The following is a 26,115-nucleotide window of genomic DNA, read 5'->3' as shown; positions in this document are numbered from 1 at the left end:
AATAAGGCCACAATCCAGTCCAATTCCATGGCCATGGACATAGATCTGTTTCTAAAATCCTGACTAGAATAAGTTTGGCTCATCTCTGTGTAATTCCAGTGTTATTTCTGACACATGGAACTCCTACTAGGCACGTATATTTTATATCACTTCCTGTGCATTTTTTTCTTGTTTCTTTTCTTGTTTTTCTCTTTTTTCAAATTATTTTCCCTGTTTTTTTCCTGATTTACACGTTGATTGCCAAGTTTTCTTTGTTTTCTAGATATATTAGTATTTAGTTTATTTGTTTGAAATAATGACATGTGCTTGAAATAAAGTAAGCATCGTTGTCTCTTAAACAATAGAACCCTATTTAAGATAGATGTATATGTAATAATCCCGTGAGCTTAAATGTATTTTCCTCTTTTACTTTGTGTCCTACATTCCACATTTATTCTGACACTGGCTTTTTACAGCTTTCTGCTCTTTTTTAGTTATTATTTTTGTCATTTGAGCTAACCAGAGGGATTATTTCATTCCAGTTTGGAAGACGTCACATTGAAGACCTTTTTAATGATTTTCGAGATGGACGAAGACTTCTGGAGCTCCTGGAATGCCTTACTGGCCAAAAACTTGTATGTGCTTTGTAACACATTTGCTGTTAATTGAAATCTTAATGTTGTGATAATTATAGTAGTTGATATTCACCAATTTCTTCCATTGATGAGGACCTGTGGAAACTATTTTTAGGGGTCTGAGTAGGTTTCAGTTTCATTTGAAATTGAGGAAACCTTGTGACTGAGAGCTGTATTAGACAATAACACTTTGCAAGGTCTATAATTGAAATGAAAATATTCTACTTTATTGGATGCACTTACCAAGTGTGGCATTGAGAAACAAGACTGAGAAAGGATTCATTTAGATATCTGGATTTTAGCTGGAATAGAATTTAATGTGTTGAATTAAAATGTTTTTCTAATGTTGTACATATGGTCCATCTTGTCTGATTAGACTTGTCTGAAAACAGAGAGCTGCTAGCTCTTATTAACCTGGAAATTCTAAAGTGCCACAGTCACACATATTTTTGTTCTCTGTTTTGTTCCTGACTGGAACTTTTAAGCACAGCATTTTCTCATAGGAAGGCTGGGAGATTGAGATTCAAAATACAGAGATAATACACTTGTACATAAATATTACACAAACTGATGCTTATCTGTTTAGTTGCCATAGCAATGTTCTTAAATTGTGCCATGCAAAAGACAACTAATCATGATAAAAAGGAACTTGAATGAGCTAATTTTATATGCAGTTTAATGTTTCCTTCACTGAAAATTACTTTCTATGGATCCAGTTTGTTTTGCAATTGACTTTATTTCATGTTGGTAGCTGCATAATCCCTGTGTATGTTAATATTCTATTCTAATAATGTTATGAAATAGAAAACTACAGGTGTAATATAGGATTTGAGTTGCATAGAGTGTATTCTACATTCTGATTATGGACAGTCAAGTTGGTTTACTTTCTTTGTAGGCAAAAGAAAAGGGCTCCACAAGAGTTCATGCTCTGAACAATGTCAACAAAGCAATCCACTTTTTGCAGAGAAATAATGTAAGTATTCAGCCAGACAGGCTCAGAAGAGTCTGTAGACAGCACACAAAATGCTTTGTAGGTGTTGAATCAAACACATTAGCTATAGTATAAAAGTACTGGAGTCAAAGCAGCTTTATCAATGTGGATTGGACACTTTCCCATTCAGCATCAGGGTCGAATGTGTTTTAAGGAGTTTAAAATCCTCTTCCAGTGAATTTTGGAAGAGGAATTTTTTTTAATATATCTGTAATGGATGCGAATTTTTTTTAATATATCTGTAATGGATGCTGTCTGAAGACAGATCAACCTGCATGATTTTATTCTAATGAATGGTGTTTAAAATAAATTTTTGGAAGTGAAATGCAAGAAGTCAAACATAGCTGGTCACAAGATGCTGCCTATCAAAATATTTACTCACAATCTCTGAAAATTATGAACCCTGAAAACCCAAGGCTTTTCCTACAATACTTTTTTATTAAGTTTCAAAGGCATCTGTCTCTCATGATTTAAAACACTAATCATATCAATATCACTTTCAATTCTACTTTGTAAAGATTGATTTTTCAAGCCAGTATCCTGTGAATCATTCTTGAGTAAATATTTTCATATTGTCTTCCTTATGCAGGCATTCTAATGGAGCAATAATTTTAGCAGATATTTTGTCTGGCCCACTAATTTTATCATAACTCTCCTTGAGAATAAATAAAAAAAAATTAACTATAAGACTTGCTTAAACTTCACAGTAAGAGGTGACAAAACAAAAATAATGTATTCTGTGCTGTATATTATATTGGATTTCTTGATAGCTGCAGGAGATCACTAATGCTTGATTTCAAGTGCTGAATAAAGTTATTGATTTCATAAATTTAAGGTAATCCACATAAAGATTTGTACATAAATGAAAGTGACCCCACAAGATTGACATAAAAACCTCCAGCTTTTTTTTTTTTTTTTTTTTAGTGGTGTTTGAAGTAAATAAATATAAGGAAAAGCCTTTAATTGTTCAAAATGTGCAACATTTGACATTATTGGGAAAAAAAAATCATCAATACATTATTTCACACTATACAAGAAGGTTTTGATTGCATAAGTAGTTACAAATAATCATAGAAAATACTTTTTTAGGTACTCAGTACCCTTCCAGTGAACCCACTGGTGTGCTGTTCACTCATTTTCCAGAACACGGATCTGGAAAGTCCCTTTCAAATCTGGGAAGAAAACAGAGTATTCTAATTTTAGAAGATAGAAGAAGAAACATTGTTTTGGAAAGGGAAGTGGTCATCCAGTGGGCATTACAGTCATGTAATGAAAACCTTGTAAACTATATAAAAATTGGTACAGTATATATAAAGATATACTGGATCTTGTATCAAATCAAAAGACCTGGTTCTGAAATAGCTTCCTTAAGCTTCAATAATTTGACAAATTATTCCTCTGGGACTTCAAGAATGCAAAATCAATGGTTCTTAAGTGAATTAAAGCCTGTGACTAGTGTGCTATGTTCCGTCTTTGCTCTGAGGTTCTGGGTGGTAACACTGAACAATGCTGCTACTTCCAGTCAACCCATTTCACAGGATTTTGTTCCCATGGAAAAGTGAAGTGTTGAGGTGGGAGCATGGGGGATGTGAGGGCTGGGGGGCTGCCCCAGTATAGGCTTTGACCTGTCTGTGGAAACTGGGCAATGTTCCTCTGCTTCAGTAGAACAGGCATGGGCTCTGTGTGTTCAGGCTTCCACTTCCAAAAATGGATTTGGTCTGTGGAATATGCAGGCACTGCCCTAATAAACCCTAATTGTAGGGTGTCACTTGCTGCAGGGGAGTCCATATTAGATTTAGCATGCAAAGTCTAAGTTCCATTTGGGAAATGTTCCAAGACATTGATGGTTAGAATAGATAGCCAGTCTCATGTACTTTTAGTACAAAATGTGGAATTCTTAAAGAGCTCTTTAGAACATTTAGAGTTCTTGATAAAATATCTAATTTGTGGTTTGTAAAAATGACATATACATAGATGCATTGAAAAAAAAACCCTCAAAAATTAAAATAAGGCAGCTTGTTTTGAGGGTGAAAACTTTCTTCAATTTGCAGATGTAACTTCAAATAACTTCAGAACTGTTCTAGAGACTGAAGAATAGAGTTTATGAAGGAATGGGGCACTTTGCAATAAAAAACATCAGTTCTGACCATGAAAAATTGCATCTATGAAACAGCAAGGATGTCAATTTTAGAGTCATAATTCTATCCAAATGTGCAGGACAGCTTAGAGTCTTCCATTTATAGCCCTGAGTTTGGCTTCTTTATTCAGAAGGTATAAAAAGGGGGGGAGGGTAAAGGATCATTTCCCATGTGGAGGAAGGAAAATTCCATGGTTCTAAATAATGATGCACTATGAAATTGCAAATGCATGACAAATTTATGGAAAACAAAATTACTGGTTAACCTATTGTGGAAAAGTCTTGTTAGATAACAATTGCTGTTTTATCTATATGCCAGAGCACATCCTGTATATTTCTTTATACATTATGGAATTGAATTAAGGAAAATTAGGTTCTATTTTAATTTAAATATATAATGTCTTGGGTTTGTATGTCTTGCATTGCCTAGATGTGTGTGTGTGTGTGTGTGTGTTAACATTCAGAATATTATATTATGTAAGGTAGTATAAAGCAGAGTACAGTAGTTTTTCTGTCTGTGTGATTTGTAATTGTAGAAGCTTCATAAAAAGATACTTGAGTTATTAAAACTATTGCTTTTCATTTTATGTTTCACAACACTCTGTAATTGGAATAACAGGAACTCCAGATCACTGCTGGTTTTTTTCCAGAACATTAATTGTGCCATTTATAAATTGTGAGTTGTATGTTTATGGAACAAACGAAACTAAATGGGAGATTTACCTTAGCTTATCCCCTTCATCTTCTTCCAACCTCCTATGCTTTTATTAATGTTTTTAAAATTATTTTTTGTTTCTATAATAGGTTGATTTGGTAAATATAGGGAGCTCAGATATTGTGGATGGAAATCATAAGCTGACCCTTGGTTTGATCTGGAATATAATCCTCCACTGGCAGGTGAGTGGCACTGCTCATTACTTCCTATAAATACCTTGATTCCTTTGATCTTTTCTCCATTATTATCCAGCAACCACCTGCAAAGAAAACATAGACACTACAATGTGCTAAATCAGCAAATATTAGGGCAGTCGGATATATATTATCAAGGATACTGACAATATTAAGAAGAAAAAATAGTTTTTACAGGATTAGCAGAAACTTCTTTGACTGTAATATCACAGTCAGATACTGCAAGATGATATATGAGTTATCCTAACTGAAATGGATAGACGAAGCTAATGTGGATTTCTTTTTAGTATCTCAGAAAGAGTAACTTCTCTGTATTAATGAAATAACAACATCAGTTGCTTTTTGCTGCTGACCCGTCCTGCCAAGAATTATTTTTAGAACACTAAAAAGCTGCTAGACTGCCTGTTTATTGAAGCAGATGTGGCTCATTTAGTTTCCTTTCTCTTTGGAGAAATATGAAAAGGATCTCATAAAAACCAGCATGGTAGATGAGAACACAACTAAAAAATTCTGAAATGGCAGTAAAATCAAAATTCAAAAAGATCTATCATCTAGATGCTCTGAATCCATGTGTTTGTATGAATCTGGATTAAGTCTGTCCATTAGCGCTGACTATGTTCCCTAAGCAATAATCTACAACTTTTTAATAGAATAACAAGAAAAGGTGGTGGGAAACAAAGCTTAAAAGATTTTAAGACTGAAACATACTTATCAAAATAATATGTGTTCATTCATCCAAGCAGGGAACATTTTTATTCTCATTTTACAGGATGGCAGCAAGAGAGAAAAGATGCAGATTGTTAACTCACTTCTTCCTTTGTCTCTGTTTCAATATTCCTAGTTTAATTGCATAAAATTGTTCTAAATTACTTATTAAGAGCAGATGGAATGTGATACCTAGCTATACAACTTTTACCAACAATCCTTTAATCATTCTGGTTTAATTTAAATAAATTATGGACTGAGATGACTAATCATGTTCAAATTAATATTTTGTTTTCTTCATATTTTATCCTGAAGCAAAGTGTTCAAGGTGTGTATTAGTATTAGCTGTGTTGTTACTAATTTCTTTTCAATCATTCCCACCATTCCTTTTAAAGTGCACTTGCACAGACACACAGAAGACACAGGCTCTGGTGTAGAGCCTGACACAGCAGCTGTGTCAAAACCAAAACCCTTTTGTTTGCAGTGCAAAAATGATTAATTTCAAGCTTCATCTTGAGCCTGGTGATAACTGTGATGGCAGCTGTGATGGTGCCCATGGCTTCAGCTTCAACCACCCATAGATGAAAGGTCCAAGGATTATATTTACACAGCAGTGGTTAAAACTGTGACTCTTTGTCAGCATAGTCATAATTCAGTCCAAGTTTAGTCTATACTTAGAATTCTGTGATGCCCTAAAGATCTAGCAATAAAACAACACACTTTTGAGGCACTGTTAGTATAGGATGTAATTCAAAAACTGGTCTATAACTGGAGCCCTCAGCAGCAAGTATGGAAAAATGCCCACCCCACATAAGGAGAATACAGTTTTATAAATTAGCATATTTGACAAGCATTCTCAATTAGAAGCACAGGTATGAGGTAATTCCCCCCCTTGGTTCCACCCTATTCCAGAAGCCCCCCCCTTTAGATACTACTATACCTTTTTTATGAGAAAGTGTCTCAAGATGCTGTTTTAACCTTTGCTCCCAGATTAGGACTGGGGCCTTTGTCAATGTACTTTGCCTTTCTGTCTAACAGATTAGGTGAAAAGCTAGCTACAAATCGATGTAATTATGCAATAGTAGGCTACAGAACTAGAAATGTATAAGAATATATAGAAGCAAAAAGGCAAAAATCAGTTTGGCATCACTGTGCTTAATTTTTTTCTAGTCATGAAGTACTGAAAGTGACCTGGACCTTCTGGACTTCTCTTTTCATTCAAGTTTCTGTAAAGAAGATTCTAATTTGTCTAGAATTTAGTTTTATGATTTTTTTCTAAAGAGCTAAAACCTGATTGAGCACAAGAAGCCATTATTAAATAATAGCCCTGTTGTTGTTGCTAAATGATGATTAATAAGGAAAAAAGGCAGATTTATATTTTGGCTTTTCTCCTTAAAAAACCCAAAACACTCAGAGCTGTTAGTTTGCTGCCTATTTCCCTCTAAGTATTGGAAGATTTCAAAGTGAATTTGCTTATTTACAACTCTGTGGAGAAAGTCTGTTCTTTTCCAGGTTTTCTCTCAAATTGCTAAGTTAATTGCATGATCTAGAATATGTTTGTGATTGTTCTGCCCTGTTTATAGGTAGGTATGATTTTACATACTGACAGAACTTATGGTGACACAAAGCTGTAAATCTCTCAAGAAATTCTTCTTCCGTTGGTTTGCCTATCCCAGATTGTCCCTGGCAAGAAGCAGCTGGAAACACAATAAGTTGTTCATACAGAGTCAGGAGGGGGATCAAACTTATCTGTCACTTGTCTCAGCTTGGTAAAATACCAAGACTACTACATTTGTTTGTGGTCTGTGGAAGGCCCAAAGATAAATAAATAGGAATACACAGGCTATTTGCTTTAGTGCATGCTTGTGTCATTTGTGTTTGCTGGTGCAGTCCTGCTTTTGCAGACCCTGAGAAGAGTTACTTAGAGGAAATTTATCTGTCTACATCTAAAACAAAAAACACCATGAAAAGACATGAGAATATTGTTTGTGTGAACACTTGTGTTGTTGTAGAGGAACAGGCAAGAAGCTTTTCCAGTTTTGTGCCAGGACCACATAAGGGCACAACTGTACATATGACAACATGATGGTCTCATAAAAATTTTAATCTCTTTTATAAAAATAGTTTAAGAAAGGACATGGTAGAAGAAAGGTGCTTGAGAGGAACAATAGCAGTACCTATTGTATTTGTGGGGTTCCCAGATGAAGGAAGGAATGATGAATCTGACTCCATGTTCATAGAAGACTATTATTTTAAGATACTACATTATATTAAAGAATGCTATACTAAACTATACTAAAGAATATAAAAAGGTTATTTACAGAAGACTAAAAAGATAATGATGAAAACTTGTGACTCTTTCTAGAGTCTCAACACAGCTTGGCACTGATTGGCCAATAAAACAAAACAATTCACATGAAACCAGTGAAACAATCACCAGCTGGATAAACCATCTCCAAACACATTCCAAAGCAGCAAAACACAGGAGCAACAAATGAGATAATATTGTTTTCTTTTTTCTCTGAGGCATCTCAGCTTCCCAGGAGAAGAATCCTGGGCAAAGGGATTTTTCCAGAAAATATGACAGTGACAGGTGCCAATCCAAATGGATATCAGCAGTCCCATTGAGGAGAGGTGGCCATAGAGGTGGAAGAGGCAGTGCATCTGTGCAGTGGAAGTATCATGGCTTTCTGTATCCCCTGTGGTGATTGTGTTCTTATCTAGCCTGGTTTTTCAGATTATTATTAATATTTTTCCTGAAATTGAACCATGGTTCTGAATTAAGCACCTGCTGCAAAGCTCTTTGTGGTACTGAATCCATCAGACTCTGTTTCCTTGAAGCTGCTGCCCTCTTTCTCCCAGCTCTGTGATCCCAGACTCACTGGAGCATTATCATTTAAGTAAAAACAGAGGAAAACTATTAATTTGTGAACTGGTATATTTAATGAATTCCCTTAAGAGTGGAAAAACATTCTACATGGCAGCGTGTAAATTGTCATGTTATGTTTTTAGGAGTAAACTTATTTTTATGTAAACAATAAAAGAAAACCCCTAGAAAAAATATTTGGCCCAAGTCTTGATTTTCTCTGGGAAAAAGTCATAAAGTAATAGATTTATACATAAGGAAAATATTTCAGAGGGGAGCATTTCAACAGCCTGAGAGCCTCATTTGGAGACTTACTAAAAGCATCAGGGTTATTGTGCACATCAGTATTTTAATATGAATTACCATTTTAATTTCAAGTTTTGATTATGGAAATGAAATGCTTCTGTCAATCCACCTTGAATCAATGAACAAAGAATATCCTTTACTTTGATAGGTGTCTTGAATATCTATGAAAATGTCCTTAAAAGCATTCTATCAAATGTACTTGGAAAGAGTTTAGTGGTTCTAGCTATAAAAATGTAATCTATGCAGTCAGAATACTTGAAATCTAGCAAGTAAAAAATGCTAAGTGATTCTGTCAGGGAGATGTAAGGGTCCTATTTTATTAGGAAAAATGAAAAATTCTTTCTTTGAGAACATTTTTCTTTTCAGATTATTTCTTCCCTCCCTCTTTTTTGGGTCTGTCATACTGAAGCCATGTGCCAGTCTTATAAAATGTTACTTGCCTGAGTGTTGGTTTTAGGTGAATGAGAGGTAGTGTGAGCCAGAGATCATGTGGTGTTCCTTGTCATCTTACACACACAGCCACACATGCCCAGCAGTTTCCAGGACATGGCCCTGCAGTGGGAAGATCAAAGGTCCATCAGTGCTGTGAGCCAGGGCTGGTTGTGCTGCTGGTTTTGGCCACTCTCTTCATGTGATGATAAGAATTGCAGTGCTCTCATTCTGTCCACAGCTTTCCTTTTGGCAGCCTGGCATTTCTGAAGCCATCTCAGTAATGTCTGTATTGTCCTTTCCCCCTCTTCTATCAAAATTTCATCTTTTCCTATTGCCATAGCAGATGTCCATTCCCCAGAAAGAACAAGTATATCTGTTCTCTGGAAGTCAGAGTTTCCTGCACCTGAAAGATTTGAGTCCTGCCAGGATACACTGCATTAGAAAGGAGAGGTAAAAAAGGAATGAGTAGCAGAGGTCAACTCATCACCTGACAGCATGAAGCAGAGGCACTTTGAAATAGCTGCAGCATTTGAGCCTGGATGCTGGGGGAGTTTGTCTGAAACCTCTTCAGGCTGACATGAACACATCTCTGTGTGCCGCTTATCCAGCAGTACATCTTAACCAAGAAGCCTTCAAAAACCTTCCTTTTCACCAAAAGAACAGCCAGCACTCTTGTGCTCAGGCACTGCTGCTGCTTCAGGACCCAGCCATCCTGCAGGCAGGGTGGTGGCATGGTGCTGCCAAGGTGCCAGGTGAGGTGGTTTGGCAATGCCCCTCAGGAGACTCAGGTGGACAAGGTGGCTCCAGCTGTAGAAGTGGAGATATCCACCAATTCTCACTGAAGAGGAAGGGGCCTCAGCATTCAGGATGAGGTCAGACCCTTTTACTCTGTTATTTTAAATGTCTGACTTATCCTAGGAGGCAACAAAAAATCATAAATTTAACAGTCTTCACTGTTGCAAAGAAATTCAGGAAAAGGAGAGCAAAACTTTATCTATTACAAGCATATTTAACTCAACAAGGTGAGATTAAAGCTGTTTTGTATGCATTTACAGAAAAGTAAAAATAAATGCTGGGTTTAGACTTATTACCTGGCTTCTTCTGAATAATTGCCTTCCTGTTGGCCCATTTTTTTACTAATTTTTTTCTCTCTTCATAGACATAGCTCCTTTCTCTTTGATATCAGCTCAAACACATAATCCATTCTGTGTTATGAACTCTTCTATTTATAAATATGGTGTTCCTGTGTTCATTCAGCTATTCTTTAATGCAAATGTGTGTTGTATTGTTCAAAAGTTGGAGTTTTCTTATAAAATCCAGAAAAATCTGAATTTTTAAATATAAGCATATGATAAAAAACAAAATGACCAATGAACAATGAAATCTTAGCTTGGACAAATCTCCTTAACTTTAGTGTTTTATAGTCTTTCTTATTGTTTATGTTTGGGGCAGCAGATGCTAATTGCAAAAGTTTTTTTCTTTTTCAGCATCCAGATTATTGAAAAAACCAAGATTCTGTATTTTTATAGCAGGGAAGGTGCCTGGGAATACAGAGGCCAAATCTCATCTTCTTGCTACATTATGTAAATCAACTTTGGCATCTCTCAAAAGCAAAGATGTTAAAAATGTCAAGAACTGCAAAACATCCACTCAGACATATGAAGCAAAAATAAAGAGTATATTTCCTAATTTTCTTACACTTTATTTTCTGTCTCCTGATGTAAAAATGGAGACAAATATAAAAACTTCTAGTCTTATCTGAAAGACTTTATATTAATTTTAATTGGTGCAAATTAAAATCTAGGACTGAAGTCAGGAACATATCCCATGAAATGCAGAGGATAAATTTCTGCTTCTATCTTAGAAATTAATCACATAGAATGTAAAGTTTACACCTAAGTCTCAAAAGGAAAATTAGGGGCACTAATACTCTGGTCAGTATGCATCTGAGATGCAAACCCGAGGTGTTATTCCAGGAATTCATATCTTCACAAAATCAAATGATTGAATTAATTACTGTGAAACTAGTGGGCAATTTATTGTACTCAACAATAAAAGGTTATCTCTGTTTTTTCAGCAATGTCACAGTAATTATTGTCATTGTTTTTGTTGACTGTTCTTTCAGATTACAGCTTCTGCATATTATCTTATAATTTTTACAGTTTCAAAGTGGTCCACACTTTATCTTAAAGTAGATTCTGCCATGAAAGTTGTTCTTTGACTGACTGATACTGGCAGAAGAGCAATTCAAGGGGAAAATTATAATGAAATGCAATATTCCCTAAGTGAATAAGCAGCAATAAGCAACTTTATAGTTAAATTATATCTTAGGGAATAATTTAGAAGTGCTGCTATTTTAAAAGATATATGGGGAAAGAAATGATTTAAAAGGTGCTACTTTACAGGAAAATATTTCTTAATAGAAGCTTTATATGCTCTTTTACTAGTAGAGAAATTGATAGAAAATAAAAAATCTACTGCATTATGTCAAACTCCAGGATAATATTTATAAAAGCCTTTAGGCTTTTTATAAAATAATAACTGTAGATTGGTAAACTCTCTTTAGTGAAAAAGGAATATTAACTTCATTAAAATAATAGAATTGAAACATATGCAATACTCTTTAATGCATGCAATGAAACTGACTTTTCATCCAAGTGCCTGTATGCAAATATATTTTGCACCTTTAAGTCAAAACCATGATCTACTGTTTGTGCTATTCATCATCTTATCAACTTTTGCTGTAATATTAACTAAGGATGTATTTCCAGATCAAAGAAAACCACAAGGAGAAATATGTAGTTTGAAAGGACTCTGTGACCACAAATGATGCTAAGAAATGTGATTTCTCTGTCCCTGCTTCAGCCATGGCGCAGGGATGAATGAATTCATGCATGTTAGTAGCTGTTGTCTTTAAGCATTCAGAATTGATTGCTGTCTTTACATTGTGAAAACAAGTATGGTCTTTAATTACCTAGCAGTTTTTCTTTAGGGTTGAAATTTATTTACCTGAAGGTTTTTCATTTCAAGAGAAGAAACAGTCAGCTTTTAATAAGCTCAATCATTTATCAAATTCTGTCTTTTATTGCAGGTCAAAGATGTAATGAAAAACATCATGGCTGGGCTACAGCAGACGAACAGTGAGATGATTCTGCTGAGCTGGGTGCGTCAATCGACTCGCAATTACCCGCAGGTCAACGTTACCAATTTCACCACGAGCTGGTCTGATGGATTGGCTTTCAACGCCCTCCTCCACAGCCACAGGTGGGAAAAGCAGCTTTTCTCTCTTTCAGTGAGCTCATACAGGGCTTGAGGATGGTCTGTTTGTTGTGTGGGGGGTTTAGCTGCTTCCTCTGTGGGTGGTTCAGCATTCTTTTAAATGATTGACTGTTTGCTTTGACCTGGGTGCTGCGTTTTGTGTCCCACAAAACCCTCTCGTGGAGGGAGAGCTTTTCACAGCACAACCAAATATGCACAGCTCAGCTCCTTTTTCTGGAATCTCAGTTTGTATACCAAGAAGATAGTCTCAAGGAGTACAGGCTTGGAAACTTTTGAGAAGAGCAAGGAGTATCCAAAACTAAGCCTTTGAGGTTGTTCCAGAGGGAAAATGAGATTTTCCTGTGGGTACTTAGAGGAGGAAAATTTGGTGTTTGTTGACAGCCTCTAATAGCTGTTGAATTGAAAATATGGATTTGCCTCACAAAGACACAGAGAAGGTGGCCTTTGTTTTCAAAACATTTCATGTTATTCCACCAGCTGATTTGAGTTTTTAGCCTCTCTCAGAAGTTGCCTTCTTCTAGTCTATGCTGTATAAAACTGTACCTCTAGGGATTCCGAGTTCTCTGGAGGTTCTGTGTACATGGCTTAAAGAAGATGTGCAAGTCAATATATCTAAAAAACCCAGTTCTTGCCACTGCTGCTTCTAAAGCAGGATTGCTTTTCCCAATGTGATAAACATCCCAACCTTTTTCTCCTACTACTGATGCCTTAAGTATATACTTGTCTCTTAAAGGGGACTGTCCTGCAAGGCCACTGACCGCGCAAGTTATTAGGCAGTTGAACTATTTAACTGTGCAGTGGTTTAAATACCATCCAGAAATTAAACTCCAAATTAGCCTCTCCCTTCCCTCTGCCCCTTCTGGCAAGGGAGGAACAAAAACAGACTTTGGGTTGGGATCACAATTTATTCAAAGCAAACAGCAGTGGAATAAGAACTGCACTGCAATGACAGCAATAATGAAAACAAAAAGTATACAGAAAGAGCGGGTGTTTTTCTCACAAAAAGATGGTAACCCCCTTGACTTAGCTCCCCATGGAAGCTGGGACAAGAAGATGACAGATGCTCCCTGCAGGTCACGTACATGTGGCTTCCCCAACCAAAGACAAGATGATGACAGTTTCCACATGCTGCTGCACGTGGCAGCTGGGAATAAAGGCAAGATGGTGAGGAGGGTTCTGAAATCCCAAGACAATGGGAAACACTGACAAACGATCCCACTGTGTGGGGAATCATCCCAGATCAGGTTTCAAACACACCAAACACATGCCATCTAGGGAGCCACAACTGTATTTTTCCCCAAAATTTCCATACCAATGTAACCTCTCTTAGGATGTGAATATAACTTCTCAATTTCCTCTGATTTTACCCCCAGTCATCTTTCCACAATGTCTTTCCACCTAGAAACAATATCAGGTGTCTGTTCCCTGATTAGGGTATCTGGTACTCAGATATTCAGATTGCATGCTCTGCAGGACCATGTAATATCTGGTGTCTGAAATCAGTACTCAGAAATTCCTTTTTGTCCTTCTCTGTGGGAATTTATTCAGAAGTCTGAACAGAGGAATTTATTCAGCATCCGTCCCTGGCTGGGGAGTGCAGTTGCCAGTAAACCAGACTGGGATTGTCTAGACAAATTTCTGTGTCCTGTGTCAGATTTTATGCACTGCTGTGTTCAGTTCAGTACAAAGTTCACCAGATGAACATTAATTTCCTGCTTACTGGAATTTATGCGCTTTATTCAGGTTTTGTAATTCAGGGCTGCAAAACTTAAGCCTGCTTTTACTCTTCTTCTGTCTGCTGCCATAAATCTTGCACAGCTTTCTGCACAGTGAGCCTATTTTCAATAGAAGTGAAGAATTACTCCACAGAAGCCTTGTCTCTTGCCCAGTAGTTACTGCACTTATCTGGGAAATGGCAAGTGTTCAGTCAGATTCCTGGAGGCAAGTCTCCAAGACACACCAGTCATCTTCTGGACTTAAATCACCAAGTTCTCTGCAAGGGTTTCATTTCCTCAATTCCTCCAAAGTCCTGATGCAGTAATTTTTAAGATGAACCAATGATGTTTGATTTTTTTTGACTTTGCATTTCATGTTTAATGTGTGGGAACACTGAATTGTCCTTCAAGATTCCAGATGGAATAAATTAAATAGGTACACTAAGACCTTCCGTGCTCAGGATCTCCTAACTGTATCCTACAATAATAAAAACCTTCTCTAAGGAGCCCAATTCAGTCACTCTAAGACGCAGGTACTTTAGAGACTTGGGTGTCAGAGTGTCTTGGATTTAGTGCCTAAAGAAGACAGTTTTAATATACACTGAAGAAAAGTTGTCCAAGAGTGATTTACATGAATTCTCAGAGAAACCTGGTGTCTCACACATCCTATGCTTTATAAATTGTTTGTTATTTACTTACAGAGAATGACAAACACTCTGATGACAAACACCTCTGAATTTAGCTCCTCTGTTTTCCCTGTTCAATTTTTCCAGTTTCTATGTTTTTTTGGTCAGAATTCCCTATTTCTCGAGTTCTCCTGTTCCGTTTCTTTCTTGTCTATTTCCTTGTTCTCCATAAAGCTTTTTCCAGATGCTCTCTTCTTTTTTTTCTTTTTCATCCTCTGACTTTATTCCTCCTCTGGCAGGAATGGAAGCAGAGTTAGTCACAAGGAAGGATAGCTATAGTTTGAAGATCAGGTATGATATTTAATTCATACAGTGAACCTGGTGCCTAGTGTGTGCACTTTTTCCCAATTTTAGCTCTATTCCTAGACTTCTAAAAAAACTAAACCAAGAACAAACCAAAAAACCTCCAAAACCCTACAGAAAATTCCAAACATCAAAAATCTCTCCAACACTGAAAGAGCGATGCTACCCAAGGTTTTTTCCATAATATTTAGGCTCTCTTAAAGTGAGGGTAGATTTTGTGGTAGCATTAAATCTATTTATTTTTCAAACAAATCCCTTTCCTTTATGGGTGGTCTTATTTTCATTTCTCTTATATAATGTTTTCAGTGATGAACAGGTGGCTTTATGCTTTGGTTTGTAGTTGTTTTTTCTTTTTTTTTTTTTTTTAAGAGGTTCAGATAGTAATGTAAAATCTGCGTCTGGATGGATTTTCTAAGTACATCCTTAAAGGGATTGAGATAAAGTAAGAGACTATCATGAAGCACTGACCACAAAGTATGCTGTGAGAGTGGGAAGCTTTATTTGCAGTGGAAAGCTTTATTTCTCATAGTCTTCTATCCCACCAATCCCTAGCTTTCAGCTTACTATTTTGACTGGATCAGATTTTTCTAATGCTATTTCTCTGTCATTTTATTAAGGGGTTACTTTAGGTAGATTTTCCCATCTCTGTAATCACCATGTCTCCATGGACATTTTGGCTCTTTAGCAATTGCTTTCAATACTGAGTGCAAGAAGCAGTGGAACACAGGTCACCTGGCAAATCTCCAAGGGGATATAAGTGAGCCCAGAGGGTGAATTTTCAGGATATAAGCTTGGCACACGATCTCTTGAATGGGATGTTCTGCATTGAACTGCAAGAACAAGGCAACAGCTGTGGAGTGGCATCATAACCTTAGGAATATACAGAAACTAAAATATTTTGCTGATGAAGAAAGGTCAGTCCTTCCACAGTTGAAACTCTCCCTTTTCAGGCTCCAGATCACAAAGACCTCTCCCCATTTACTTCTTTTAATCTATTCCTCTAGGTGGATATCAGAGAAAGCTTTACCTATTTCCTCTGACTCTGTTGGGGTTCTTTTTCTTTTCTCCCCTAGTCCTGTAATCAGGATTTTGAAGCGGGAACAGGTGGCTTTCATTATCTTCCTCCTTGCTTCTTTGAAATGCTTGAACTTAGGCCAGGTGACTGCCTTACAAATGAGCACTTCAGTGCAGCTGTTTCTGCTTCAGGGTGCTAGAGTGAGAAGGGAAAGAAAATGACAACAGAAAGAGGTCCTGGACAGAAGCAAAAAAAAGAAAAAAAAAAAAAGATCTTCAGTAGTTTACAGGAAAAGTAAAAGCAAAAACAATTTGCTTGGGATGAAGAGGTATGAAAATAACAATTTTTTATTTCTTTAGCAAATCACTAGGTTGTGTATCAGTTACTCTCTCCTGATGTTTTTCAGTTTTGAGAGTTGTGAAAACATACTAGATTTTCTTGGGTAAACAGGTAAAGCAACAAACACACAACTTTACTTTTGAAATAGAGATGGCACAATTTATGGTCTAACTATGACTATTTTCTGTCTGCAATAATCACAAACTGTGGCTTGTCTTATCCATGACTTTAATTTCTGCATAAAGGTCTGTCAAGATTTATTTGTCCATAGTATATAATATACTATACACAGTATAAATTTTCTCACTCTGCTTGAACTAGTTCTGTTGTAAGTTATGTAATTGGGGGTTAGAGTGGATGTAGGGAGTCTTTTTTTTTTTTACTTCACTTTTCTTGGAAATATGTTTTCAAAAAAATCAGGTTTGTTTTCCCCTTTTTTTTTTTTTTGTTTTTCTTGTTTGTATTTCTGCTAGTGATAGGAAAGAACTGTTGGTAAAAAAGTTACTCTATGTTCAATAGAAAGTTTGATTTTTACAATGCAAACTTCTCCATTGAAGCCATCAATCTTTTCAATTTTGGCTCTCCATGGTCTTGTCATAAATTAATCTAAGACCAGTGCTGTTTGAGCTGATCAGTGATAAAGTTCAGCATGTTGTACTTAATTCTAAGTTCTTTGAAAATGTGCATGGTTATATTGTTCAGGAAGAAAAGTGAGAAATGCTAGTTATTGTTCCATGGGTTTCCTCTCTTTCAGGCAAGACCCACGCTGCAAATATGAGAATAAATTCTATCTCCCTTGGTTTTATTTGAACAATATGGAGAGGACAAATGAAGGCAGAGAATCAGTATTCCATTTCATATCTTTCCTTTAAAATTTTATACCTTCTCACTCCTGTATTTAAAACTCCTTTGAAAGCTAATAACAGTTTTAATTTTAAAATCAGTTTTAGTGTTTTTTGTGGATTTTAAAAAGCTATTTTCCCCTTACTCCAATTATTATTCATCTAGGCTCTAATATTTCCCACAATCACACATGGCAGCCTTACCACGTAAATATACCCAATGAAATATCCTGACACATAGCACTGAGAAGCTGCTGCTTCACCCTGACATTATGACACTGTTATTGTAGTGATAGAGCTACTGAAATGTGTATGGCAACATAATCTTTCAGCAAAGTGAAAATCTGGAAAGTTAAATTGCTGTTGGAGTAGAGAGCTTTTTGAATTAATGTTTATTTTAATTAAATTAAGTGCCTATAAGAAGTGAGTTGCAGTAGGTGGCCATATGCTTGTAAATTGTCTTGGAATCTGTGCTGTCTGCTTTATGCACAATACTAAGAAATGGATAAGAAATCTGACAGTGACATACTAGATCTTACAAATTCTCTTCTGACTATGTCTCAGAGGGTTCAAATTTTTGCCATCTGTAATGAGTGGAGAGAGATGCTGCATGATCAGTACACAGGCAGCTTGTAAATTTAACCCAGGTGTTAAGATGTGATTTTGTTTCAAACTCTTGGGATTGCTGGAGTGCTCGGTTTAAAAAAAAAAACAAAACAAACAAAACAATAAAAACCACAAAAACAAGCTAACAAAATCTCTGTGTGTCTTATATTGAGAGTCCTACCTCTAGAGATGTAGTCATTATAATAACTTTAGACTATCTTGGTAGGTTAACTTGAAAATCCCCTCCTGGATTATACAACTGAAAAGTTGGATGAAATTGACTATCCAAGATATTATTAATGATGACAGAGGTTTTCTCAGGAGGGGTAAGGCAATATTGTGGCATTCCTGCAGGAGCAATTGTAAATATTCGTGTTCTTTCCCAGTGGAGTCCTGACTGATTAAAAGTATGTTCCCATATATAAAATATTGTATCACCAAACAAAAAATGATCATGTGACCATAATGTGCTGCTCTCAATATTGCAGGTGTGCTTAGAACTTTTAGCTAAATTAAAACAGAAAAATAAAAAGGAAAAAAGAAAAATTTGAGGGGAAGGTAGTCCCTTGGACTCTCTACTCTCCTTGTCCTAAAGGCTTTTCTTACCAAATAAACGTTTTATGCTCTGGTCTGTGTAGTCCTTATGTAATTTTGCCAAAGCATTTTAAGGCAGCAGTCATAATAGCCAGCTTTGTGCTTACTACAGTGTTCTCTTAGCTACATTTGCTGTATGAGCTTATGCATCCCATGCCTTGTGTTAAATTTGGAGAGAATAAGAATTTGGGTAATATCCTTGTGCTTGCAGAATAAGGTGTAGGGGTGTGGTGGCTTGACCCCAGCCAGCAGCTGAGCACCCAACAGCCACTTGATTGCTTCACCCCCTGTTGCCCCCAGGAAAGGGAAGAGAATAGGAAAAATGAAAGCTAGAAAACTGTTGAATCAAAATAGAGACTCTTTTATACATGGAGGTAAGAATAGAAAAACAAGTGATGCAAAGGCAGTATAACTGGTACCCAGCCACTCTTCAAGCAGGAGACACCTTCCCTGACAAACACCCCCCCAACCTCATTCCCTTCTTTTTCCCAGCTAGCTTTGCTGAGCAAGTTATGTGGCATGGGGTATCCCTTTTGCTGATTTGGGTCACCTGTCCCAAGTTTCTTGCCCATCCATCCCCCACTGGTTTGGGGAAGGTAGAGTGAAGGGAAAAAGAGACAGTCTTGATTTTGTGTGATCACACTTCAGTAATACCTGGTTTGCTCTGAACACTACTTATCTGTAAATTGAAAACACAGTATTGTGTAGACTGATATGAGCAATGGTAACTCCAGCCCCAGCTAAAGGAGAATGCCCAAAAATATCTTTTACCAGTTATGTACACATGGTGTGTGTTTTGCATTCCTGTGTTTTAGTAGACACACCAGTCCGTAGGATCAGAGTCAATCTATCCATGGGTAAACCCAGAGATAACTACCCAAGTCTCCTCTCTATTCTCCACCCTATCCCCAGCCAGATTTAATGTTAAATAAAAAATTATTAGTATTTTGGACTTATTCTGCATATGGGAGGGAGAAAACTCTAATATCTAAGCATCTATGCAGAAAGGAGCAAAATAACTTGGAATAATTTAGTTGTTACTATGTAAATCAGTCCCCTCAGAAAAACTTAGCAAAGGTACATACCTAGAGATTACCTACTAGGTAAAGGGAGTATTTTTCTTTACTGACATTATTACAATATGATGTAGTGAACATTTTTCCATTTAATATAACTCAGGATACTATTTAAAATTAACTACTAAAATTAATATAAATGTGAGTAAATATGTCATTAATTGCAAAATTTAAATTGTGTGAATAATGTGCTTGATTTATCAGTAATTGAAATGATACATTTAAATGTTCCCTGATTTAGAACACTGTATTGAAGTCACAAATACCATGGTTGTTTTTCTTCATATTACTTGCATAGTAGTCACAGGGTAATTCATTAAACTTTATTTCTCCAGAGAGCCTGATAACAAATTCTGATTTCCTAATGGATAACTCTTAGATGAAAAGCCAAAGATTGTGCTGTACAAACATTATTTATACTGCAAATTGTGCAGCTGCTAATACAAGGTCCCAGACTGCATCTGAGCTACAATTCAGTTTTGGTCATTCTGTCTTTTCCTGTAAGAACATATAAATTGTAACTTGGCAGTGTTAGGGTAAGAGTTGAACTCTATGTTTTTAAAGGTGTTTCTCAATCTAAATGTTTCTATGATTCTATGACTTTTTTAACCTGCTGACTGATTTTAATCTGTTGTAACAGTTGGCTGGTAATCTCTTAGAAATATGAATTGCACTCTTAGAAATATGAATTGAAGTGAAAAACTGGTAGCTGAGGAGAGGAGGAAGGCCTGCAGACGGCCTCAGCAGTTCTGTCCTGCTTGTCCTGCCAAATGCCAGTCCCAATTGCATGGCCACGACACCTGATCTTTCCCACCCAAGCACTCTTTGGGACTGGAATGAAGGAGCCAGTGTGCTGCAGGCATTGTGGGCAGTGACTGGAGCCCAGTGCTGTGGGGGAGAGAGAAGTGATTCAGGGATGTGACATTATAGGTTGTTTGGTGTGGTAATGAATAATAAATATGGACAATGTGATTGTGGTGGACATGGAGGAGAACAGAATGCAAACCCATTAGAAACTGAGCTTCGTTAGTCCCAGGGCCAATTAACACGAATATTCATTATGAGAAGAAAAAAGTTGATGCTGATGCTTAGCTTTAGAAATACATGAGTAAATGTAGGACTAAAAAATAAGAAACTTTTTCTTTTTTTTTTTTTTTTTTTTGCTTTAGACCAGACCTATTTGATTGGAATGCTGTTGCTTCTCAGCAGTCACCTGTACAACGATTAGACCATGCATTCACCATAGCCAGGCAGCACCTGGGAATAGAGAAACTCCTTGATCCTGAAGGTTAGTGGAAATTATGTTGTCTGGTCTTTGTTTTCTTTCTTCAAATGGAAAAACAGTTTTGCCATGCATTTGATGATAAATTAACTTGAATGTTTTTTGGCACAAAAATTTACATTTAGTGAGATATATTATAAATTGAAGCAAAATGCTTTACTTTTAGTGCTGCCTTTGTGCTCTCTTGAAATAGTGCAAAGCCGCCTATATGTATGTGCTCTAAAGCAATTTTCTTTAGCTTTGGGACCAGAGTTTTAACGTGCATGCACTGAATTTGATCTCAGAAAGCTGTTGATTTCTGCTTTGAGGATTTAGAGCATCTTCAGCTTTTATATGTTCTGGAAAGATCTTGAGTTCAAATTAGATTTTAATGTATATCCAAGACATGTATTTGAACTGTAGATACTCATATTTTTAAAAATGACTTATATTTCTCTGTATATGGCAATTTTATTAGGATGACATGTCTCATATAACTGTCATTTAATCTTAGCTGTCATAGGATTACCTATTTTACCTTGACCATCTTTTATACATCCTTAAGCAGTCATGTTTGAAGGGTTCCTTGTTTCTCACACGTTCACTCGAATTTCGTACATTTCTATAAATTCTCTGACATAGTTTCTGCTTTGCTGACAGACTAGTAATTTTCCCTCAGAGGATATTCCTAAAACATTCTTTGCTCCAAGGCCATTGGAACAGCTGAACAGCTATTGTGTTTTATATACATATATATATATATATGTGTGTGTGTATGTGTGTCTCTGTGTCTGTGTGTGTATATAAAGCTCACCTGTATCCACACGGTTAGGTGATTGTCATTTTTTTCCTATACAATGATACCTTTACTGTATTTTCATGAAATTTCCTATTAATCCACATATAAATGAACTTTTCTATATGTTTGTGCTGTTCTCAGTGGCTCACTCATGGTGAGTTTTTCATGGGAAGAGATAGTATTTAACAAAATGCAAAAATTAATTTAGAGATAGAATTGAGTCTCTTAATGTTTAAATATAGTTGGACATGTCTCAGTTGTTGACTAATAACCTTGTAACCCATGTATTTCCCTAGGAAAAATGTTGAAGAGATATGCAGTTGAATGGCACAGAATTTCTTGCCTAGTATACACTTTAATTTCTAGAACTCGGTTTTGGCAACTCACTGGAGGAAGAGGTTTTCTACTTGCTAAAGCATGGAATTGAGCTTGTAAACTCTGAATGAGATTGGAGTTGAAAACTGAGTTGTGCAACTGAATCGATGCAGTCACAGTGTGTTCTATAATTGGTTAAACTTTCTTCTTTAAATAGATTAGTGAATAAGTTATTTTCTCTATGCAAGAGTCACTTCTGATTAGACGTTTTATTCTGGTTTTGGCAAAGATGCTTGCAGTTGTTTAGCCAACAACTGAAAATCTCTCAAACATTGGTGGTTTTCCAAATGTCTGCTGTAATTATTTGCTATTCAGCGTTGTAATTTACAGTGCTAGCCACCTATTTCTTTTTTCCCCTCTGTAAACATTTCCAATGGAAAAGTATGATTTGTACCTATTTGAAAGCATGAATATGAGCAACTGTAACTGTTTTGTTTGTGATAGTAAATTTATTTCTAGATTGAAACCCAGAATTTCTGCTACACGTTCAAGGGAGAAATCTGGTTTGAAGGTTTTAGAATATTGTTTCTGAAATTTTACATTGTGTATTTATCAAATCTCCTAATTAGGCACTCAGGTATCTCCTAACACCATATTGTGTAACAACACTCTTCTCTGGCTGCAAAGTGCTAATATATTACAGTAAAAGGGAGCATGCAGTGGTGAAACATTGTTTTCATAGAATTTAATACCTTTCAAGACAGCACATGTGTAATTTGTGAACACTTTGAAATTTAGTTTTGTTCATTAAATGTCTTCTGCCTCAATTTTGAAAATATTAAGTAGAAAGGAAGCCACTACTCAGTAAAAGCCTACTTTTCTTCAACCAGTATAGCAGTCAGAAAAGGTTTTGGGGTTCTTTGTGTTCTGAAATTACTGATGATTGACACATGTTGAAAGAGATGTCTGGGGAGTTTATCTTAGCAATTAGGTTTTGAAAAGTAAATATTGACACTCAGCCAAACAGGTTTTCTAGCTTATATATGAAGTTCATTTGTTCTGAGGGTGCTGATATTTAAAGTCTGTCCCATGAGAAACAGTCAGTTTATTACTAAGGTTGTTGATATTTTAAGTCTATCCCATGAGCAGCCTTTAAAAAAATTCTCAGAATGTGGTCTCTATTTCAGCCAACAAAGTGGTGGAGATAGTTTATGTCTAGGTATTTCTTGTGAAAGCTATGTTGTGTGTAAGTTAAAGCTTTTGTTTCTGGATTGGTTTTGGATTCATGCAGAGATGATTATTCCTGCTACTGCCCTTACTTATACTGGCTACTTGGAATGTTGTTTTTTTATCAGAGTTTAGGAAGTCCTGCAAGGAGCAGGTAATTGGGTTCAGTGATCTCTTTGAGTCCGTTCCAACTCAAAATATTTATGGTCTTTTTGATTGAATCCTGTCAATGAGTGAAATGTAAGTAGGTCTAAATGTCTATCTGGTGGTCATTACTCTCTTGCTTTCATACTGTAGAGTATGAAAGATGACAAAAGGAAAATACAAGATGAGGTAAAGGAAATTGGTAGATATTAGAAGGTTTTATTTAGAAGAAAGTTGTTAAAGACCTATATATTATGGGCAAGATTCAAAAGAAAAAATATGTTTGCAAATCAAATTTTTTAGGCCAAAGTATCCCAATGTAATTCCTAAGGACCTCCTGTGGTCAGGCATTTATGACTATGCAGGTAAAATATTTTAGGTCCCAATAATGCTCTCTTTGATCCTTTCAAGTAATACATATTTCTCTTTGCTTGCTCCAAACTAGTATTTGTTACCAAATATTATTTGCCCAAACCAGATTGTTTGTATATTGATTTCTGGTCAGATTTGAATGGCTAATATATGGCAAACTTATACCATAGTTGTTTGTATTTTTTAATGTTATTTTATTTTTTTTAATTAAAAATAAAACCACTAGTTTTGATAGAACTAAGGAAAAATTCTGACTGATTTATCACTCCTTTCTGATAACTGTGGTTTTCTGTATGTATATTTGACTTGACTAATTTTGATTATTGATTGTTCTCAGTGTAAGTAGTCCAGGTCATTTTTATTTGTTCTCTTGAATTTAGAGTATTTTAGATATAAAAAACATAATCTCTGAATACTCTTCTAAATTATTAACTTCCCATGTTTCACACAATTTTTTAAGCTATTATGTCTCAGCATGAATTGATGGTGAAGGTACTTTCCACATTTGCTGGTATGAACTGACTTAAGACAATTTTGGCCAAAGACTTAAAATATCTTAAGCAAATTACGCAAATGATAAAGATGTCTGTAACTTGAATTTGTATGTGTTAAAGCTGAAATGATTGATCAAGCCATTAAGATTAGTCTGCATCTTTTAAGAATGTCTAACAACTTTAGCTAACATTTTTAAGTAGATAAATGGTTCTTTTGTAAACTTTTTATCTGTACTGAATTTATGGAGGAACATGCTTCCAGTCTTCACAGCCAAACTTCAGAAAATGTACTAAAGGCAATTATGTTCTTTGTTGTATATTCACTTTTCCTGGAAAATCTTTAGAAATTTTAACCAAGCAAAGAATAGGACGAGCAAACAGCTACATGTGTTGTGGTTAGCAACACATAACAGTTCCATGTTCCTCGCTCTATAATGGCATTTATGTTTTACTTTGGCATAAAATACTCATGCCACATTGGAGCAGAAGGATCTTTTGAGGAAAAGTAGGGAGTGATCTCTCAGAAAGTGCATCTGGGAGCAGATCTGAACTGTCCTCTTCCCCTTACAACTACTGAGTGCGAGTGTGGTAGCAGCACAAGTGTTTGTGTGCTTCCTTCTAGCAATGAATTTCTGACTCTTGATTTGATGAACTTTTCCCTGCTGTCACTTTCCTGGGCCTTGTGCTTGTTTGTGCTAGCCCCATAATAAAGAGGCTATGAATTTATATAATTTCTGCTGTCCTTCTTAGGTAATTATCCAGTCTCTTAAACTTTGTATAGCCTGATTAAAAAACTAATTTAATCCATCTCAGTCATATTTTCCTTATTTTTTCCTTAATTTGCACTGATGACATGAGTTTTTTGCACCATTATTAAGTGTTAATGAGGCTCAGACAGTTTTTCATTTGATAAATTTTTTGTTTGATCCTAACTTCCTATACTTCTGTATTACAACAGTGATGGATTCTACCATACTGGAGCACAAAGAAGAGGGGGAAAAACCTCTCAGCACTGTAGTTCATGATTTTTTCAGCTGTGTCTTTACTCAGTAGTTGTACACAGTTGTAATACTGGTTTTCAGTTAATTTTAATTCCCTTGCTGCTATGTTTTATTCCAAGAGTTTATGAGAAGTTTGGGGTTTTTTTCTATTTTGCCCTAAAATTTAGCAATGTTTCTCCCAGTACAGTGTCAAGGTAGGGGGGATATTTATGGTTTTTTTTTTAAATGCAGGACACGTACAAGTCTTAGGAGCTGTATTTGATATCATGCTTTTGAAAATAGTTTAAAAAGGTGCTCTCTCAAGCCTAGAAATCATTATTTCAGTGGTTCAAAAATCATCCAATGATTAGAATATAAAATTTAAAATAATTGTTTTCTTAAGACTCTTTTTTGTTCTCAAAGCCAGGAATGGTTTTGGTTAAATAAGAGGAAAGTCTAGAGGATTCACAATTAAAAGTGCAGCATTAACATCACAACCTTTTAACTATTGCTTCGTTGTTTGTCAGCACAAATTTCAGCCCTGGTTCTGGACACACTATCAAGTCACATCAGGAGCTTTGTCTTTAGTTTGTAGCATGGATATGAGCTGCAGGATGAGAGCAGGTCTGTGGAAATTCCTTCAAAACTACCAGTGAAAAGGCTGAACTTTTATATCAATGAACTTGTAATACATACATGTTCCAAATGCTTGCTAGTTTGATCTATATTATTGTTTTAATGTTTTGCTCTGCACTTTCTTTTAACAAATATTTGCCCTTAAACTGCATTTCTTCTTTACCCACTGTTAAGGTGAAAGTTCTGCTTTTTCTTTAAGCAAATAGAAGTAGTAAATTCACTAGACACCATCTAACCCCAGTTTATCTTCCATACTTGTGAGTAGATTTATTACTGTTTCTTTGACCTGTGAGCAATTGACTTAACAAGAGATGACTCAACAATCAGTAACTTTACATATTTCCATGGAAGTAAATGGAAAGGGTTGAAGGGTTCTGCAATAAGACACTCAAGTACAAAATAGGCCCTTCCTCTTATTGGTGGGAAAATCTAAAATAGGTGTGATTTACTTTGGAGCAGGGCACATATGCTA

The 26,115-nt window shown here is 35.9% G+C and overlaps 1 protein-coding gene across 5 annotated transcripts in view; it reads left to right on the top strand.

Moving 5' to 3' along the window:
• DMD (dystrophin) overlaps window positions 1-26,115 on the top strand; it is a 971,087-nt gene that overhangs the window by 188,943 nt on the left and 756,029 nt on the right. For all 5 annotated transcript variants that reach the window (XM_050969735.1, XM_050969772.1, XM_050969742.1 and 2 more), the window contains exons 3-7: window positions 522-614; window positions 1,510-1,587; window positions 4,547-4,639; window positions 12,052-12,224; window positions 20,585-20,703. In XM_050969735.1, the coding sequence (XP_050825692.1) occupies window positions 522-614; window positions 1,510-1,587; window positions 4,547-4,639; window positions 12,052-12,224; window positions 20,585-20,703 (556 nt within the window). The remainder of the gene's footprint in view (window positions 1-521; window positions 615-1,509; window positions 1,588-4,546; window positions 4,640-12,051; window positions 12,225-20,584; window positions 20,704-26,115) is intronic.

The sequence above is a fragment of the Serinus canaria genome, chromosome 1 (genome assembly GCF_022539315.1).
Source record: "Serinus canaria isolate serCan28SL12 chromosome 1, serCan2020, whole genome shotgun sequence".
Taxonomy (NCBI): Eukaryota; Metazoa; Chordata; class Aves; order Passeriformes; family Fringillidae; genus Serinus; species Serinus canaria.
Note: the sequence above shows the minus strand (reverse complement) of the source record. Positions and strands in the feature narration are given on the sequence as shown.